At 44.2% G+C, this 21,347-nt stretch overlaps 1 protein-coding gene and 1 pseudogene across 2 annotated transcripts in view; one reads left to right on the top strand and one right to left on the bottom strand.

The window, feature by feature from the left end:
• The first annotated feature begins 86 nt into the window (after positions 1–86).
• LOC308376379 (HLA class II histocompatibility antigen, DP beta 1 chain-like) lies at positions 87–6,599 on the top strand (annotated as a pseudogene). Its single transcript has 5 exons — positions 87–174; positions 589–764; positions 5,634–5,905; positions 6,233–6,346; positions 6,553–6,599. The product of its transcript is annotated as an HLA class II histocompatibility antigen, DP beta 1 chain-like (transcript).
• A 9,548-nt stretch (positions 6,600–16,147) lies between these two features.
• LOC308376685 (putative aminopeptidase W07G4.4) overlaps positions 16,148–21,347 on the bottom strand; it is a 15,115-nt gene continuing 9,915 nt past the window's right edge. Inside the window, exons 12-16 of the mRNA XM_080853125.1 lie at positions 21,267–21,347; positions 19,529–19,612; positions 19,243–19,300; positions 16,846–17,027; positions 16,148–16,730 (exon numbers count right to left, since the gene is read on the bottom strand). The exon at positions 21,267–21,347 is cut by the window's right edge and continues 38 nt beyond it. Of these exons, the coding sequence (XP_080709251.1) occupies positions 16,596–16,730; positions 16,846–17,027; positions 19,243–19,300; positions 19,529–19,612; positions 21,267–21,347 (540 nt within the window). The 3' untranslated portion in view covers positions 16,148–16,595. The remainder of the gene's footprint in view (positions 16,731–16,845; positions 17,028–19,242; positions 19,301–19,528; positions 19,613–21,266) is intronic.

The following is a 21,347-nucleotide window of genomic DNA, read 5'->3' as shown; positions in this document are numbered from 1 at the left end:
CCGATTCCTCTGCTACATCAAGTAATCTGCGTGGAAGAGGAGGGCTTGGAGTTGATATTAGTGGCGCCCCATTGGCTCAATCGGCCATGGTTGGCGGATCTAATCAGACTGTCGGTGCAGCCTCCGTGGGAGCTCCCTCTGCGCAGGGATCTCCTCTCACAGGCTCACGGGATGGTTTGGCACCCCAGGCCGGAGCTGTGGCAGCTCAGGGCCTGGCTCCTGAGAGGAACAGGCTCTTAGCGTCAGGCCTGTCGGATTCTGTGGTGAATACTATACAGAGCGCTCGGGCGTCGTCTACCCGATCTCTGTATACGCTCATGTGGCGCATGTTCGAGTGATGGTGCGCTGCGCGTCAGCACGACCCTATTGATTGCGCCTTGGGCATCATCTTGGAATTCTTGTAACAATTGTTTGATGAAGGAAAAGCTGCTTCTACTATCAAAGTGTATTTAGCAGCTATTTCCGCCTGCCATATCGGCATTAACGGCAAATCTCCGGGTAATCATCCATTGGCATTGCGCTTTATGGCTGGAATAAGGCGCCTTAGAGTGCCTGTCAGGCACGTATTGCCTTCTTGGGATTTGCTAGTGGTGTTCCGAGCGCTCACAGGTCCTCCGTTCGAGCCTCTAGAAACGGTGGACTTGAAGTTAGCTTCTTGGAAGACTGCGCTGCTCTTGGCACTGGTGTCAGCGAAGCGCGACGGTGACATGCAAGCTCTGTCTGTCAGCCCGTCGTGCATTCAGTTTTCGATTGCCGGGGACAGGGTAGTATTGCGGCCTAACGCAGCATACACACCCAAAGTTGTGACAACTCCGTTTCGTAACCAGGTCATTGAGTTGGCCGTATTCTCGCCCCCTCCTTTCGCATCAGCGGAGGAGGAGCGCTTGCACAAATTCTGCCCAGTGCGCGCTCTACGCATTTATGTAGAGCGCACTGGTTTATTCAGGCAATCGGATCAATTATTCGTATGCTTTGGTGCAAGCGCCAAAGGCAAACCCCTGGCAAAGTCGAGCCTCTCCCGGTGGCTGGTGGAGGCTATCACTTTGTCCTATACAAGTTTGTCATTGGAACCCCCGGAGAAGCTTCGTGCGCATTCTACTCGTGGGGTTTCGTCATCCTGGGCCCTGTTTAAGGGTATGTCAGTGGATGACATTTGCAAAGCTGCAAGCTGGAGCTCTCGCCACACCTTTATTAATTACTACATGTTGGATGTGGCGGAGCCTGGTTTCCTGCGGAGCGTGTTGCAGGCGAGTGATCTGTGATCATATGTGACCAGGCATGGCTAAACCAGCCACAAGTCTCCCCGGAGACATTTTGAGTTATTCACAGATTCTGAAAGTGTAGGTTTAAAGCAATCCAATGATGTCTCACTCATGTAGATCTGATAATATTTGTATAAGTTGTGATCATTTGAATGTATACCCCTCAGAAAAGCCTTTGCTGAGAAAAAGGACCTCTAATTTTTCCAAATTGCCACCAATTGACAGTTGTGCTCATTTGCATCTCAGTGAGATTAGCCCTCCTCTACAGATGTCACACTGACATCTGGTATCTGTAGCCCTTCCCCCTACAGGTGTCACTGAAGACTCAAGAATTTTAGTGTTGTTAATTATGTAGTGTTATTCTGTATTTCATATATTCTTATTAAGCATATATGCCATAACACCCCCCCCCACCCCCTCACATGAGATATATATATGTCAAGTGTTGAGTGTCTCATGTGAAGCAGTTGTTTTTGTTTGTATAAATAATCGAATGTGATAATGAAGTACAGTAGCCTACGCAGCGTCTTAACTGAAGCTCAACTCAACTATACAGCTAGCTTGCCGCTAACACTAACTGAAAACACATTGGAACACATAGTGGCTAGGTAGCTAGCTGCTAATAAGTAACATATAAGTAACACATCAGCAGTAATGAATCAAGTGTACTGATATTAAATGTACTACTAAATGTACTACTAACATGCCTTTCTCAAATTAAAGCCAGTGACATGATGGTTAACGAATAACGAGTTAACGATGGATACCGACAGTTAGCAAACCTAGTTAGGTAGCATTAACATTGGATTTTGAATGGCAGTTATGCTAGCTCTGGCTATCCAGACAAAGGAGCCTTGTTTCTGGACACGTTTCACTTGACGAGCAGGGGCAATACAGTCATCTGGAAAGTTTAAAATGATACTAAACGAAGGGAAATCTACTGTATGGAGATATTTTTGCTAAGTAGACAATGCAGATTGTAATTAGGCTGGTGGATATGTCCAATGTAAGAGGTGTGAAGTTTTAATGAAATATGATGCAACTCTGATGATGCAACTCTCGTTCTCCACAACAACATGGATAAACCTCGCTGGTTGGATGTAGATAGTTTTCAGAACGAACGTCTGCGTGCAAAAAGATCTTCAATGGTAAGACTTGTCTGTTGAGCCTCTGTTGGTGTCTCATAAAACGTGAGTTTTATTAAAGCATAACGTGTGTAATGTGTAGCTATTTCATTCCATTTGTTAACCTTTCCTGCTGTCTGTCTCTGAACATAGAGATTGCAGGGGAGTAAAATGCTCCGCTGCCGAAGTAGATTACATGTTTTTAACTTCGGATAAGAGTAGTGGAGTATGATGCTGTATAAGTAGCCATGTGTATCGCTTGTTATGTGCAGCTGATTGGTTGAAAAAAATAACAAACGCGATTCAGCAGTTCATATGGAAATTAGTTAACAGCCCCCCAAGCGCGACGAGAGCGAAGTTGAATTTAACCAAACTGTACCAACTTCAACGACAAAATGTATACTTTTAAGGTAACCAATACTGTTATCTGAAACATGGAGTGGCTTCTTCATGACTTCAACTTGCACATTCTGCAAAAAAACGGATCAGTGGTCCCGTTTTCTCTTATTTTGAATCCTTCCCCGTTATAAGCACACTGCCGCCGCCACATGAACCTCTATGAGGGCGAGGCGACTGAGTTGGCGTGTGTATACATATATTGGCCGACACTGTTGAACGCGGGATTAGACACGGTCCCATCAATCACATCGCAGTCCCGACTGCGATAGGGAACATCTCGGTTATGGATACAACCTCGGTTACCTGAGTTAGGGACCAGATGTGATATGGTTGCGTGCACAGTGCGTGTGTTATTCTGGAGGCTCAAAGGCTCAGAGTCTTCAGAGGCAGGGCGGCATATTCACCTTCAATATATAGACACCTGAGGGGGCGGGCTCAGGGTGGTGATTTGCCGCAATTCGGCCTTCCGGCGTGAATATAAAGTACTTCGATTGGTCAATGAACAGGTAATTTCCCGTCAATCACATCTGGTCCCTAACTCAGGGAACCGAGGTTATGTCCATAACCGAGATGTTTTCTGAAAGAGTTGAAGCATAAGCAGTATTACACTAATAATATACCACAATATGTCATGTAGCTCAACTGAAGACCTACCTTTTATTTCAGTAATTACCTTGTAATTCTCTGGCTGCCTGCATGCCTGCCTGCCTGCATATCTCTCCCTCTCTCATTATTAAACGTGACAAACGTCAGCAAACAGCTGGACAAGGCTTTGAAATCACGGATTTAATGAAACGTCGGACCAGTTCCAACGTAATGTTTTCAGCGTCACTAATGTTGTAGTTAAATTATCACCAACCAACGTCAGGGGATAGCACAAACACCGTCATTACCTGTTTGTCTGATGCTGCGGGTCAGATAAGAAGTAGGCTGCAGCCGTTTGGCCTGGCGCTCAGCAATGCATAAGCATTAAGTGGAAAAGGAGGAGGGAGGGGCGCGGCGGGGGCTTGTGAGCGCTGCAGAGCATGTCGGGGCGAAATTCTCACAAGAACTAAAATAAATGTCCCGTCAGATATCAAAACACATTTTGGGGGAATTGATGACACAGAGAGCAATATTTATTCTTAAAAATTGATGAATGAAGAAAAAAATTTGGCTCCAGCAGAAGGGGCACTTTTCTCATCCAGGGCAAACGTGCAGGTGCTTGAGCACCACTAGGGGTCTATCTGTGCACGTGCCTGGTTGAAGTGTTTTGCATCTTGTGTGTGTAGAGCTTTGAACATGCGATTGTAGAGGATGTTTAACCCTTTTGGGCCACAACAGGTCCTCAGGACTTGTTTTACCTTTGATTTTTTTCACCTGAGCCTTTGGAAGTTGTATCCAATTGAGGCTATGTGCACACGAAGTCTAGTTCGTCTGCCTCCGCAACGCGCAGAATACCGATAGCCCTATCATAAATACGAACACTCTCTATCCGCACACAGTTTCCGCAACGATCGCAGTCTGGGGTAGAAAGTGAGTAGATTTGGTACGGGGGCTGGTGTTCGTCTGCACGGCTACACGCAACCTGATGATGTCATTGCCCCACGTGATCAAGTTGCGATCTCCAACCACTATTTATATCCCTTGTCCTCCCTCAAAATCTCACTCGTGGTGGGCCTCGAATTCACTCTCATTAACCCAGCCTACTGATTTTTGATTAGCCTCCTATCTTGATCTAATTCTTCTTATTCAGACGTAACATAACTTTCATGACCACAAATATAAATTGGCCAGCGATTGAATTGCTTTTTTATTCATAAATGTATGTAAAATGGCCGGAGCAAAGGCTCATGGGAAATGGGATGACAGACATGTCATGTTGCACTGTTCCAAACTCTTTATTATCAATAGAAAATATAATTCATTTTCGCATATCCTTTAGTCTGACCACTGATTTTATTAACCACCATAATGTAATGTTGCTAATTGGAGCTTGAATGTCTTGTGTAATGTGTTTATCCGTTTGCTGCTTCCTTTACCTTGTGCTTTTGAGTCTCTTCTTCTAGGTTTTTCACGTTTTTTTCAGTTGTGTAAATAAAGCACTAAAGCGCCACCCACAGGCGTGGGGTATGTACTACAGTTGGTTAGTTATGTACTACACCACAATCTGCTGCCTCCGTGTTTACGCAAATCTCTCGTTGCCAGCCTCCGTATTTACGAAATTAAAAGATTCGATTGGTGTGAAAAGTAAATCCGATTCGGAGGCCCTAGACTTTGTGTGCATAGCACCTTAAGCAACCTCTCTGACCTTGTTCTCTGCTCAGTCTTGAGATGTAAGATGTTAGTTTCTCGACTAAGTGGGTTGTTTGTTTTGAGATTTGAGATTTTATTTTTATTGTTAGTATAGTTAATAAATACATCAATAAATAATACATATATATTAGTATGACCATTTACGCTATATTGGGATGTTTTTTTTCTTCCCGCCTGCTTTGCTTGCCAGACCAGTCCTTCAGTAAACTTCCCTTAACTTGATGGTCGCCTTTGAGTCTTTGTCTCTGCACATGTGTTCATGCTTGTTCTGAGGCACAGAGGGTTCAGCTCTCGCCTCGCCACATTTTGAAAAACTTTGCTGATTGATGTAAATTGATCATAAAACACTGATCTTCCAATGCAGGAAATTATAGAAAATCATTGTTAGGTGAAAATTCACTCAAGTTACCGCAGGACTCCAGAGTAAATGTATTAAACAACAACAACAAGCTTGTTTGGCTCACCCACGTCCCAGCAGTTCAGAGAGAAACACGGGCCCTCTCTCAGAGTGGCTGAGACATCACTGGTCACCTTCTGGCCGTCTCTGTACCAGGTCACTTTTACAGTTGAGCCCAGCGTGAATCTGAATTTTGTGAGGCCATTCAGTAGCCATCATCTCGCCATGCTGATGTGTAGTGATCCGTGTGACCTGGTACAGAGACGGCCAGAAGGTGACCAGTGATGTCTCAGCCACTGTGGAGCTGGCGGATGGAGACTGGTACTACCAGATCCACTCCCACCTGGAGTTCACCCCCAAAGCTGGAGAGAAGATCTCCTGTGTGGTGGAGCACGCCAGCCTCAAGGAGCCCAGGGAGTTTGTCTGGGGTGAGGACTGGCTTGCAGTTATGTCTGTTTCAGCTGCTTCCTCACGCAGCTCTGCTTAGTTTTGTACATGCTGTTTTGTCATTTCTGTGTTAAGTTTTGAAAAAAAAGTAATAGAATTGCCAGTTGTATCATAATCGATACACACTTAAATCGTGCTGACTACTTCTCTGTGCATGAGATTAGCAAATTACAGAAAACTAAGTTAACCAAAGACGAGGAGGATGTCAAAATATGTGGTGTTCGATTTCTTATCATCTAATGTTCAAGCTGTATTTAAAATCCTTCTCTTCAGCATTACAACTGTGTGTGTACCCTCTATACTGACAGACTCCTCCATGCCCAAGGCTGAGAGGAATAAGATTGCCATTGGGGCTGCTGGCCTGCTGCTGGGACTGGTGGTCTGTGCTGCTGGACTGCTCTACTACAGGAAGACATCAAGAGGTTAGCAGTAGAGAGTTAGAACAAACATGACACATTGGATTACTTTAGCGTTACTTACTGTAATATGAAAAATCTATGAGTACATTACAGTGTTTCATTATAAACACATCCTAGACTAACTCAAAACAACCACAAGATGAACCAAAGTAGAAATAATGAGAAAGAAACAGTCTACTGTGTTTCTAAATATATGTTTTCATGCACAGGGTGGATCTGGATCTGGGCTCCTCAAAGATCAACCCCTACCCATTGACGGCATAATTCATGTTCCTTCTCATCCTCCGGTGCTTCCTTTACATGTGCCATCATTGCCAATCAGACATTATGACTGAAGTGAAAATTGAATTCAGTTTCTTCCATGGATACCAACTCTGGAGTGGAAGTCTGAGTAAGCACTGATCTAACAGTTCCCAAGGTTGATGGACAAATGACCAACCAACGCTTGAGTTGATTAGATAGATAGATTATACATCGAACAAAGATGGCGCCGTCTCGGGATCTTAGTGGGACATATTTTATGATTTAAGCTATCTACACGACTTTTTTATGTCTACATTGACTCGGTTAGTTGTCTATGTGCAACACGAATGTTGCCGAGGATTGTAGGTCTTAACTGAAGCGCTCTAGACCATTATTGATAGGTTATTGCTAACGATTAGACAAAAAACCCATTGAAACAAATAGTAGCTAGCTATAGCCTTGCTGCTAATAAATACGTGAGCAGGCATATCTCACAGATATTGACAGCGCATTCATTTTGAAAGAGGAACAGAGAAACGTGATCAAGGCATTTGTCGATCGAAAATATGTTTTTGCCGTCCTTCTTACGGGATCCGGTAAAAGTTTTAATGTATCAGATGGTCATACTATGTTGCTCTGATTAGTTGTAGGTATCCAATTGAGCGAAGAGGCATTTTTTTCCCTGGTTCGTTGAAACACGCCCCATAATCACAGCCCAATGGCTCAGCATCAGACTCATATTCTGACTAGAATTATGAGTATGACATCGTCAGGCTAGGTAAAAGCGTGAATAAAGAAAAGAACATCAATGAACTTGTGTTTGAGTATTGTGTTCTCTTAAAAGACTGTATCAGCCCTCAGACATGCTGTCAGCACTGGTTCTCATTGTACGTCTAACCATCACAAGATCATCTCACAGAAATCAGTTTCTGACATCCTTATATTTAGGTTGATTGAGGATTCAGTTGATGAAATGTGGTAGTTGACCTCTTCAACATACTTGGATCTACACACAGATCTACACCACACACCCTTTAATAAACACTAAAGATACACAGAGTTCATTTCAATGCTATTCCTCAAATTCTTTTGAGAAAAAATATTCTAGATCAGTTCTCTGTAGGGAATGCAACATCCCTTAATTTTTTCATCAGTGGGTACTGGATTTGAAATAGACTCCTTAAAAAACCTAGAACAGGTTTATAGTTTATACTCAACGTATCCTGACACAGTGGGGACCTCCTGACTTCTTGTTCACAGACCTGTTCTGACCTGAAATCAGAAGGACCGTGTCTGCAACGCATGATTGATGAGTTATGTCGGAGTTAGGAATTGATCAAAATAAACACCTTATATGTCCCCTCACTGCACGAAAAGCAAGATTATCGGGCCCGTATACGCTGTGATACAGCCGCGAATGATCACCATTCCTGGCTGATCGTGGACATTCCCCCGAAATATCCGTCTGCCGCATACGAGCAGAATTTCCCGGAAAGGAACCTGCGAGGGGAGGGGGGCCGATGTGTTTAGCATTCTCACCTCCCGCTGACAGAGGTGCGAAATGCTCTTATTAGCATATTGACTGTCAGCCGTCTAGCCAAACACACCCTGCTGCAGCCATTGGTTGAAAACGACAAGGAATTGAATTAAAACGTCTTGTGATGAGACGGAATGAGATTCTGTCTATAGGTCAGCTTTCAACTGACAAAACGTATCCCCTCCCATTTACAGCTATTGCCCCATAAAAACGAAATTAAAATGTACACGATAATAATTTAATTAATATTCTGTCTTTAGGGTTTTGCTCCGGGGTTATCACATTTCTTGATTCACCTTCCGTTTTCAGAGTTCTGTCTTTAGGGTTTTGATTTCGGGGATATCACAATTCTTGCTTTGCCTTCCATTTTCAGAGTTCGAGGGTTGCAATGTAGCTACTTTCGAGGCTGTTCCACTCATATTCCGGAGCTTCTTCTCTGTAATGTTCTTGAGATTCACTTCTGGCGTGTAATTATACAGAGTCGGGCTTACTCTGATATTGAGATAGTCATTTCGCAACTTGGGACATGTTTGCCACTCGTAAATATCTAACCTGTGTCTTTTCAGGTAGATTTTGAAATCTTACACGGGCTTCGTGAGATCCGAACCTGCGCTCTTCAGGTTAGTGGTACTGTGTACCTAGGTGCTGTTATTATTATTTCTTTTTTGTATTCACTGACATGTTAAGTAGGCACCTAGTTTAATTAAAATGCCAATAATTTATATGCAAAGCGCGCTATAACTAGATTTAACATTGCATATAGATGAGCCAAATGGACTTCTTTAATAAAACAACCAATTCTATGTACAGTAGGTGTGTTAAGCCAACACTACCCCGAGAAGAACGTGTTCAGGCTTCTCAATAGCCATTGACTGTATTGCTGCTTTTGGCCCCAGAAGATAAAAAGCTCCCTCAAGCTCAAATATGAGTGTATATATATATATATATATATATACCTTTTATTTTTATTTACCGCTTAGCCACCTTTGCTGGTGAGGAACTAGCTCGTCGGTGCGACCAAGTACCTCATTCCTCCCTCCTCTGGGATATTTCTCTTCTGTTACTGGAGCGTGCGAATTGGGAATTGTTTAGTGGACTTATGTGACGTTTTAATTATGTTCACGTAAAGGCGCCCGAGGCAACATTAGAAACATTAGACTCGAATAATAAACGTTCAATTTCTAGTCTTTTTTACACGTAGTAAGTTTCAATAACACCACACCATTACATATCGACATTCACAGTGGTGTAGTGGTCCCTGGAGAAGTGGGTATACTCTTTATTTATTCATACAGCACAGGATAAACACCCTGTTTTGAGAAGTGGGTATACCCAATGCTGACTGAAAAATAAGTGGGTATACTCCGTATACCTGCGTAGCCTATACACTGGACTACACCACTGGACATTCAAGGAGCAAAGATGAGACGTCGTTGTGTGGTGAGAACTGATAAAAAAATCGCCTGCCTTCTGTTTTCCACGGTAGATCGCATGTATGCTAGAAATGGCTTAGCATGGGTGGGATGGGGAAAGATAACACCTTTCCATCCAGACGCAAATTTAGCTAATCGGAATCTGTAAGTGGTTTCCAGATATATATATAGTTGATCTCTCTTATTTGACGAAGCAGTGAGTTAGCTGTCTTTCAATGTCTCTTGTCGAATTATCTCACATGTTTATGGTGGTATGTGTTTAAAAGTTTTAACTTAGGCTATGTGTAATGTTCCTAACTTATTATTATTTCACCTTAATGTTCTTGAGATTCGTTTCTGGCATGTAATTATACAGAGTCAGGCTTACTCTGATAACAGTCATTAAGAGTCGTTAACAGTCGTTAAGCAACTTGGGACATGGTTGCCACTAGTGGGGATCGAACCTGTGACTTTCAGGTTTTTTAAATCAGTGAAGCAGTGACGGGGTGCCTCCCCTGGCGGGGAGGGGGGGGGGGGGGAGTTGTTTTCAATCCAGGTAAATTCAATTAACATAACAAAACCTAGGCCTGGCCAAGGGGAAGGGGTGGGGGGGCTTTCACACCAATGTGGGCTTCTACGGCAATACACAGGGTCGAAGACTGTCGTAAATCCCACATTTCATGCAGTGCCTTGCACTGACAAACACGGAAATATTATTATTTATTTTTTTTCACTGTCAACCAATGACTTAATCTGGACTTTCTAAAAGAGCCAGCATGCATTCCTCCCAGCAAGTAGCATGGCACCCGTCCAGTGTGTGTACCACTCTACCAGAGCCAGATACAAGAAAAGATACTTTGGAAGCTCACAGCCATTGAAACTGGGCTACATATTCCTGCAAGATTATTTTATTGATGAGGAGGGTGATTTGAGATGCCCAGGCAAGAGAGAAGGTAATGTGTGTTAACTATGTGTTAGTGTGTGACAATGGTTCAGGAGGTAGAGGAGTCGTTTAGCAATCAGAAGGTAGGTTGCTAGTTCGATCCCGACTCCTCCACACTGAACCCCCAACCACTCCCGATGCGCTGGTTGGCAAATTCACTGTTCTCAGCCTGCATACAACACCAAAGGGTACTGCTAAATACTGCAGGGTACTGCTAAATAGAATTCATAGTTCACCATGACTACCAGTAGATGGTTGCAAAACTCTATGCAATGAAAAATACAAAAGGGTCTGTAGTTTATTTATTTAACCTTACAACATTATTGTAACATACTGTGTTCTAAAATGGTTTAATAACAGACACAAGGTAAGATCCACACTCTAATCTTTAAACATGAGGGTATAATGGAATCACATTTTTCTCCGTCTTCAACTGTGTTCCACTAATCCCACCACTTTTACCAATCTGTCCGTGTGACCTTTTTGACCTGACCTCAGCCCAATTTTAGATTTCAATTTTAAGATCAAGCCTGTGATGAAGGTGCAAATGGGCACCACTTGACATCTGACTTAATAAGACCCACCCAGACTTGTCCACGTGCCCCTCCTAAGGGTGTGTATGACAATACTCATTAAAAAATAAATACATCAAAGAATAACTAGAGTAATAGCTGTAAAGACAATGAACACGAACAATATGTTTCATTTAAGCAATAAGGTACGAGAGGCAGTACTGTATCGTCAATAATGTACTGTTCGAGGGTGTTGTTAGGCCCGACGACGCATAGTGTTTGCCAGGCATTGCATGCAATTTTTCTGTGTACTGATGTGTCACAGAAAGTATCAGAGCCACAGTATGCTGTATACAGTGGGGAAAATAAGTATTTGAACCCCTTGCGATTTCACAAGTTTGGCCACTTGCAAAGAAATGTGTGATCTATAATTGTAATGGTAGGTGTATATTAACAGTGAGAAACAGAATATCAACAAAAAAATCCAGAAAAATGCATTTTATAACATTTATGACTTTATTTGCATTTGATGCAAAAAATAAGTATTTGAACCCCCAAAACTGACTGACAAAAATTACTTAGTACTTGGTGGAATAACCCTTATTGGCAAGCACAGACGTCAGACGTTTCTTGTAGTTGGTCACCAGGTTTACAAACATCTCAGGAGGGATTTTGGTCCACTCCTCTTTCCAGATCCTCTCCAAATCTTTAAGGTTGTGTTTTCAATGGGAGGGAATGAGGGAATGAGGTTCAAGCCCAATATTCCACGTTACATGGCCCCATCCATAGTCCCCTTGATGCGGTGGAGTCGTCCTGTACCCTTGGCAGAGAAACAGCCCCAAAGCATAATGTTTCCACCGCCATGCTTGATGGTGGGTATGATGTACCTTGGGGTCATATTCAGCATTCCCCCCCCTGTCAAACACGGCAAGTCGAGTTGATGCCAAAGAGCTTGATTTTGGTATCATCTGACCACATTCTGTCTCCCAATCCTCCCTAGAATCATTCAAGTGTGCAATGATAAACTTCAGATGGCCCTGTACATGTGCTTCCTTGAGCAGGGGGACCTTGCGAGTGCTGCAGTACTTCAAAAAATGACGGCGTGGTGTGTTGCCAATGGTTTTCTTGGTGACTCTGGTCCCAGCTGCCTTGAGATCATTCACAAGCTCCCCCTGTGTAGTTCTGGGGTTATTCTGCACCTTCCGAATGATCACTGATTCCGCACGAGGGGATATCTTGCATGGAGCCCCAGACCTAGAGCGGGTGACAGTTGTTTGGTGTTTCTTCCATTTATGAATAATCGCACCAATAGTTATCTGCTTCTCACCAAGCTGCTTGCCGGTGGTTTTTTAGCCCATTCCAGCCTTGTGCAGGTCTACAATCTTATCTCTGACGTCCTTGGACAGCTCTTTGGTCTTGCCCATATGGTGGTGAGGTTGAAGGTGTGAAGTATGATTCTTTGGACAGGTTTCTTTTATAAACGTCATCAGTTGAGATCAGGTATACCTTGTTAGACCTAATGAGGACTAATCTGTGTGCTTTTTGGGCACATAACTGGCCATTGGGAGCCAGGATTATTGCTGTTTGCTTGGGGGTTCAAATACTTATTTTTTGCATCAAATGCAAATAAAGTCATAAATCTTATAAAATGCAGTTTTCTGGATTTTTTTGTTGATATTCTGTTTCTCACTGTTAAAATACACCTACCATTACAATTCTAGATCACACATTTCTTTGCAAGTGGCCAAACTTGCGAAGTCGGCAGGGGTTCAAATACTTATTTTCCCCACTGTATGTGTCCACATATCCATTCAGCATATCCTGTTAAGTGACTTCCTGGACAGGTTGTATCTAAAATACAGGAACTTCACTATGAGCTGATTGTCAGGGCTTCAAGTTCAGCTTGTGTGGCTGAACATACAAAAGGATCTTTCTCTCCAACTGTAACTGTATCTCTATCACACAAACAGGTTAAAATAAATCATCCTGAGTACCATAGCACTGTTCTGGTATTTGTGCCTACACTCATTATCTTGTAATTCTGATCTTTTAAAAGTAAAAACATCTCTCCAGGTGTCCATTTACTTTATCATGGGTGTCACATCAGCACGTCTTCAACTGTTTGGCTGCCCACCCAGCGGTAAAGTGTTTGACTCAGCAACAGCAAAGCTTCTCAAAATGGCATCAGATGTGGATTGTGGATGTGACACGCCACGCTGTCCAAATGCTGTTCCTTATCGCAGGAAGCTGCGATATAATAACGGGACTTGACCTAGTGTCATGGACTGGTTCGAAGAACTTATTCATTCACGCCGCTAGGCAGGGAGAAGTGCGCTAGGCAGGGAGAAGTGCTCTGGCCCCGCCCCCACCGGAGCCTATAAAAACCACGGCGCGCTCCTCCATCTTCCTTTTCAAAATCTTCGCGTAAGATTTGGACTCCAAGAATTTTCTCTATGCTATTACTGGTCCTATACTACTTGTTTCTATTTTCCAACAGATTAATACTCATTACGAGCTGGTGAGTTTCGGGTTATTTTAACCTTCCCTACCTCAAGAGTGCTACAAGTACGACTTGCTTTTAGAAAGTCAAGTTCACTTTCAGCAACGTGTTAGACTAGCTAGTCTCTGACTAGCCTGCTAGCGGGGTTTGCTAACCTCGTGTTGGTGATAGTGTGCTTAATATTTCTCTGTGTGCTTAATATTTCTCTTTTCTTACAGAAATGTTGCGTCAGAGTTACCCCGGATGTGGCCATGCCAAGGAAAAGGGCGACCGCCACCGGTGGGTGGCGCCGACTCCGGGTGCAATGTTTGTGCTACAATGACCGTAGCCAGGGCCCCCACGATGCGCCCCGGGTCATGGACCCCAGTTGCCTACTGGGGTGGCCAGGCATCAGGCGGCGCTGGCGGAGGAAGCCTATTTAGCGGCTGGGCAGGCGGCGTGTTCTACGAACACGGCAGCGCTGTTACAGCGCTATCAGGCTAAGCTCCTGGCAGAGCTTGCAGCATCGCTGGGGGCATCAGAGACCGTAGTAGAGCTCCGGCAAACTACGGATCTCACGCTGCGCCTGACGCGGTGCAATTCCCCGGCTCTGGGGAGAGTCATGGGAGCGAGCGTGGCAACCAACCGGTCGTTGTGGCTGACTCTGTCCAAGATGACAGACAGGGAGAAGGTGCCCCTTCTCGACGCACCAGTCTGCGTCCAGGGCGCGTTTGGTGAGGCTGTAGCGACTATGTCTGCTAAGTTCGTAGAACAGCAGAAGAGGAAGGAGGCGTTCCAGGTGAGGATGCCTCGCTCAGGGAGCTCAGACACCCAGTTTGCATCGGGTGCTGGGCAGAAGAGGAGCGGGTTTAAGTCCCCCGCTCCTCCGGCAAAGATACAAGCCGGAGCTCGAGGGTGGAACAGACATCAGTTCCGCCCCGCGGCGCAGCCGCAAGCGCAAGCACAGCCACCGCGCTCTGCACAGGGCGCTACCCACCAGGGACGGCGTGGCCGTGGCAGGGGCTACAACAAGAATCCTTCGTCCTGAGAGATGGTCCTTGTCCACGGAGGGGAGAGTGGTGGATCCCTGGCCACCGAGGAAAACTTTGAGTCGTTCTCATGCACAGATCATGACAAGCACGGTAAAAGTATCCCAACAAGTTCATGTCAATCACCCTGCCCCTTCGGGGCCAGTCATAAGGCATGCTTGTGTAACTCCCCCCGCAACGCAGCCCCAGCGTTTGCAAAACTATTTTTTTATTCAAACCATGTGGGGGCAGCCCCCAACCTCACCCCCCTCCTTATGCGGAACGGGGACAGGTTTAGGTTTAGAAAGATTGGCAATGAGCGGTTTAGAAACAGACAAATTCAAACTGAAGCCCAGCCTAGCAGACTGTGCGGACGGTCGGCGCGCATGCGCAGCACCACCATGGGTGCTGAGAACGATAACAGAGGGCTACGCACTACAATTCGCCCGCCCCCCTCCGAGAAGGATGGGAATTATCGACCCATACTAGATCTACGCACATTGAACAAAGCATTAAAAAGGTTGAAGTTCAGAATGCTGACTCCACGAAAGCTCATTCAGTGCATACAGCCAAACGATTGGTTCGTCTCGATAGATCTGAAGGATGCAGAATAAAGTTGGGGTGATATGGCAATCACTGTATTTACATGCACTAATGGAAACCGCCCCGTTGTTATATCGCAGCTTCCTGCGATAAGGAACGTCTCGGTTACTTATGTAACCTCGGTTCCTTAAGCACAGAACAAGATATAACAATAGTTGTGTAATACAGTGTTTTTTCTTCTTTTGGGTGGGTGTTTCAACGCTCAGATTTTGATCCAAGGAAGATGGAGATGAGCGCCACGGTATTTATAGGCTCAGGTGGGGGCGGGGCCAGAGCGCAGCGCACTTCTCCCTGCCTAGCGGCGTGAATGAATAAGTTCTTCGAACAGTCCATGACACTAGGTCAAGTCCCGTTGTTATATCTTGTTTCGTGCTTAAGGAACCGAGGTTATGCAAGTAACCGAGACGTTTTATGTTGTCCAATGTCCTTTACTTCTATTTTACTAAAATTAAGTTTTTGATTAGACTATAGATCAGTTTGAGTGTGGTATGGTCCAAACAATCATCAGTGGTTGAAATTGCATCAATTGCTTAGGTTTATTTTCAAAGTTTAACATGTATTTTGGCATTAACCCTTGCCTACATACTGATGTAGTGGTGTACTTATGCGGTCATTGCCAGTGGTGTAACCTTGCATTAAGTTAAAAGGTATTCTTCATAGTTTCTCCGTTGTCACATTTTCTTAAAATGCTTCTGGATTCACCCTGACAATTCTGAAGAAGCAGCATATTGAGACTTAGAGCTGTGTTGTTTGAGTGGAAAAAATAACCACACTTTAAATGACTGTTGATCATCTTGATCTTGATTCTTGTTGATTACAATTGATTGCTCGCCAGTGAATAACTTGCTTAACATCAGAGATGACTGGTGGTTGTCATGTCTGCCAGAACTACTCAGCTCCATAGGCGAGACCTTCATTTTTTGCTGCAGGAAAATAATGGCTTGGAATTAAGGCTTAATTACACATGTATCAAACAAGCTTGCAATCATGCGATTTAGCTAAATTATTTCATCCATTGCATATATGAAACAAATGAAGATGTGCAAATCAATTTCTTTTATTTCAAAGTGCCCAAGTTTTGGACAACACTGGACAGACACACACACACACACACACACACTCACAACCCATGTGGAGCGTATAAAAAGAATGCATACAAAATCAAAGCTTGGTTCAATCTTATTCCCAGAGTCAACATCTTAAAGGCTTGGACGGAGCCTGAACTGGTGGGCTGCCACCAGCTGACCAAAGACATGGATAGCGAGTGGACTTAATGGATGGAATAATCTGCAGCTAAGTTAGCTTGGTTGGAGGGACCCACAGATAGCTTAATGCATGGACGGAGGGAGTGTTTAGGAAAGGAGATCTAAAAGTTAACAGACTGCAAATGGGGGACGAAATGAACAGCAGTGACTGTGGACACATGGACGAGGGGGTGAAGAAGTGCGTGTGGGATGGCCTCTGGTCAGGATGGTACTGGCCGGGCCACAGCCGTTCAGTCCTGTCCCAGGATGTAGCTGCTAGCCATGGCCAGGATGGGTGACCCAGTGGGGACCCCTGGGAAGGGTCCGGATGAGCCGGCGATGTCTATGTGCGAGTAAGGCAGCGGCTTCTCCGAGTCCACACCATGCTGTGGGACGCAAAGAGACGTGTTAATAACATAAGCAGTAGAGTCCGAATTTGCATTCATGGTAGGATGTGTGTGTGTTTGTGTGTGTGTGCGAGAGAGAGAAAGAGTGTTGGACCTTGTCGAGTCCAGAGGCCATGATGAGGAAGGCGGACGGGGTCTGGTGGCCTCGGGGCGTGAGAGTGGACGGCAGGTTGTTGGCCTGCAGGATCTCCTCGTACTCAGACTTGCCGTGGTGGAACTCGTAGTCCTCACGGCGGATGCGGGACACCTCAAACACGTCGCCCAACACATCACCCGCTGTAAGCCGTAAGAGTCAAGAGTCAGAAGTGAAAGAGCAGTCAGTCACCATCGGAACCATACCAGCTGGAATATTGCCTCAGCATTATGTTATTATGTATATTATAATGTGATTTTAAAATATATATGATTTATTTTCAACTTATAACACGGGTAGATGGAATTATAACACGGGTAGATGGAATCCACCATTCTGAGAGTTAGTTCCGGGGTGTGCTATATTCTACGGTATAGTAACTGTACGACCTGTTTTCATCTACCTGAGCGTTCCATATCAGTACGCACTCAAAAGGAAATATCTATCCAAGATGGCGGCGTGTTGTGGCTAATGTAGTGGGGAATGTTTCATGTGAATTAAGCTATCTACACGACTTTTTATGTCTAAATTGACTCGGTTTGTTGTTTCTGTGCTACGCGAATGTTGCAGAGTATTGAAAGTCTTTACTGAAAGTCTCGAATATAATTTGTAGTTGACTTTTAGCGCTTAGACCAAAAACCCATTTGAAACACACGTAGCTTTTGTGCTAGGTCTAACAGACGTTAAATTCCCAATGCTATTTGTCTGTTGCATAGTCTGGCGCGTCGGGCCTAACAACTCCCTCGAACAAGTACATTATTGACGATACCGTACTGCCTCTCGAACCTTATTGCTTAAATATCACATTTTCCTACAGTATCCAATGGTAATGAACCATCTAATTGTAAGTTTCATAAGAGGTCACCACCCTCTCACTCCTGTCAAACATCTTTGGAATGGGGCGTTCCAGATGCTCACTAATGAACCTTTGCTCATCTGCACACTGGAACATCTGACAAAGCTTGTGTCGTTCTGTTAGCTACAAGGCGTATTATACCCAAGCTTGTCATTCAGGTTTATAAATACATGCTTACTTTTCACGGGTATTATTTATCAGCTGTAGTCAGCCTTAAATACTAGCGGTCTCATGCACACAATCCTTTTAGATTAGATAAGTCCAAGTAGGGTGAGGCTGCAGCTGGTGATGGAGTATACTAGACATCTTGCTACACCCAAACCCAAAGCTTGAGTGGTGGGGGTGTCAAGCAGGGACGTGCGGTCAGAGGAGGCAGGGGAGGCAGTGCCCTGGGATTGCGCAATCACTCCAAACTGGGTTTTACGCATGCGTGCGCAAGCGTAGAACCTTTGAGTTCAAAACGCATTGAAAAATCCCTTAGATGAGGCAGGCAGTACCACTGCCTCAGGTAAGGAGGCGAGCGAGAGCGCACTTGACGGGTATAGGTTCTGACGTCGGTTGTCCTTCTTCTACACTTCTACTTGACGGCGAAAATGGAACATCGTATTGCTAAGCTGAAGCAGATCTCAAAAATGGACTTTCAATCCAAACCTGAAATAAAATGTGAAATGATAAATAATGGGAGACCAATGCCGGAGCTAAAAGTTTTGCTTCAAACGACGGGACAGAATGTATTGACATTTGCATTGGAGTGTTTCACGTTTCCCAACGGGACTACATGCGCAACACGAACCACGCTAAAGGCTGCTTCTACAGGACAGTTGGCTTGAAGTTGTGAGCAGACTAGGTGAGCTAAACTAGCCACTGACTGCATTCGCTCAAGGATGATCGTGGGAGAAGAGGACAACCTATTTCCACTGAACAGGGAAGTCGTGAGTGGATTACTTTTGTTTTTATTTACGAGCTCCAACGAAAGTGCACCAACTATAAATTATACTGGCCAGTAGAACATGTTGGTATTGTGTGCAATGTATGCGGTGTTTAACGGTTTGCTTGTTAATATGTTGTGAAAATAAATATGTAATTGTTTTTTCAAAACTGTGTCCGAGTTGGGTAAATGGTAATTTAAATTAGCATCTCACCACCGTAGTTATATTTTCTCCAGACAAAATGAAATGAGCCATATCATATCATTGGTGGAGGGCTACATACTCTAGCTTGTAACTATTGTACTATCTTATTAATAACTCATAATACAATAAAAAAAACGATTGTTTAAAAAAAATGGTATTAGACAATAAAACGTAAAGTTTTTTCAGTTCTGATCAGATGACAATTTTAAAACAATAGACATATATATATACACATTATATATTTTTTTAAACAACTAGAGCTCAAAATGACGCAATCACTTCCGGTTTCTGTGCCTCACCAGCTACGAACCTCACGGCACGTCACTGGTGTCAAGTGTGTGTGTGTGTAGCTGGAGAGGTTGAGTTCACCTTTCTGCATTTGCTGGGCGGTTTCAGCACGATGGGCGGCGCCATTGTCCATGATGATCTTGGGAAGAGAGCAAGAGAAGAGAGAAGATGAGAAAAAACAAGCCAGACAGAGTAGAGAAGTGACACAATGCTCAAACTGACCGGTTGCCCTCTGAGCACAGACAGACAGACCCACACACACAGGAGGAGCTGCTGGAAGAAGCCAGCTGTTTGTTCACAACAGCTACGAACAATAGGGTTTTGTATGCTTTTGGTGGGATTGTGTGTGTGTGTGTGTGTTACTTACAGAGTAGTTGGGCCCCATGGCACGAATGGCATGTCCAGTCAGGGTGGCAATGGTGAACAACTGAGGATTCACCTCCTTCCCAGCCTGCAAATAAACAAACACACACAGAGGGTTAAGTCTTTGTAACAAACAATGGTCAGAATATAAAAAAATGCCCATGGTATAGAACATACAATTGGACAAATACAAATATCACCACAGAAGAGGGAAAAAGGTCCTCTTTGCTATGCGTTTAATTCGTTAGAAGAGGTGCAGAATCAAGACAAACGAGATAGAGGAAGGGAATGTATAAAACTGAAGTGGTAGATCAGAAGGGAAACATAGACAAAAGGACTATTTATATTCAAAGGAAACTGTAAGGGCCTTTACAGAAACACACACACAAAGACACGTACACACACACACACACACACACACACACACACACACACACACACATCAGGGAACGGATCAGGGAAATTGACTGAGACAAAGAACAGCAGAATTTGCTGGGATGTTGGCCATCAAAAACAAAACAAAAGAACTTTGAAAGACAAGAGAGATGAGAATAGTGTGAAGGCAGCTTTCTGGAGGAGAGCTTTAAGGGGAGCTGGACGTCACACTGCCCACCCTGACCACAAAAGCCCCTCAAAGCCCTGGGAAAATGACCAACACTTAGAACATAGAGTAAGTAGGGAATTGGGGTGAATTGGATCTGGAGGACTGCAAGAACACTGAAGCCATCACTTTTTCAGAGCGGTTCTCATCACACTGCAGTAGTATGCTGGTATGCTAACTCTTATCTTCATCAGTGATCACGGCCAACGCTTTTCTGGCTGAGGTTTCACTTTAAGAAGTGCCATAACGGCTGTAGAAGGAATGGTATTTAACCGAGTGCCGCAGCACACAGAGGAGAATGGGCCAAATAGCCTTAGCAGAGAGCCACACTGGCACTACAGCTTAAAGGTGGAGCCCTTGATTGTATTCCAGTACACTTTGAAATGAAATTCAGGGAAATTCTCCTCACTTTCCTCTAGTCTGTCCAGTTCTTTCTGTCAAGTGTATGTGTTCAAATAACTGCACTGTTTTTTGCAGTCATGGCTCTGTAAATGGGAAACAAACAAAGTGGCTTGGATCAAGTATACAGTATTTCAGCCAACCAGCATGGTTGATGGATATATTTGATTGGGTGGTGAGCTCAAATATCAACAACCTTTTATCAGGATCGAAGACTTCCGTACACCCTTAAGCTGAACGACTGGTTGGATTACAACTACAACTACATCAACTCAACGTTCAACTCTAACCCCACTGCCAACACCTGGTGTCGTGAGCTGCAGAGGCAGCCTTCAGATCAAACCATCGATAGAATGCGGAGTGCTCTGCAAACATCTAATGTCTGCCATAGCAACATGGCTGAGCTTGTCAGACAGTTGGCAGCATGAGGTTCATATTCACACAATTGACTTGTATAAGCCACATCTCAGCTGTCTAATCTTGTAGGCCTTCCTAATTGACGTAAACCTGGCAAGCAGTCTTGTTATTTGGTTGGTAACACTGAACTAGTGCACTGTCATTAGTATTACTGTAGCATTTTAAAACAGACTCTCAATCAGCTCTGTAACGAGTAGACTAGTAATGTAATGTAATGTATGTTATCTGTAATGTAATCATTTATCAGTTATGAGTATGTACGTGTCTTCTGAATGAGGGCACATCTGCATGTGTGTGTGTGTGTGTGTGTTTGTGTGTGTGTTACCTTTTCCTTCATCTCACACAGTAGGTCCACCATCACCATGCGCCCCTCAGCATCTGTATTTCCGACACGCACACGCCGACC

Source organism: Sprattus sprattus (genome assembly GCF_963457725.1).
Source record: "Sprattus sprattus genome assembly, chromosome: 15".
Classification (NCBI taxonomy): domain Eukaryota; kingdom Metazoa; phylum Chordata; class Actinopteri; order Clupeiformes; family Clupeidae; genus Sprattus; species Sprattus sprattus.
Note: the sequence above shows the minus strand (reverse complement) of the source record. Positions and strands in the feature narration are given on the sequence as shown.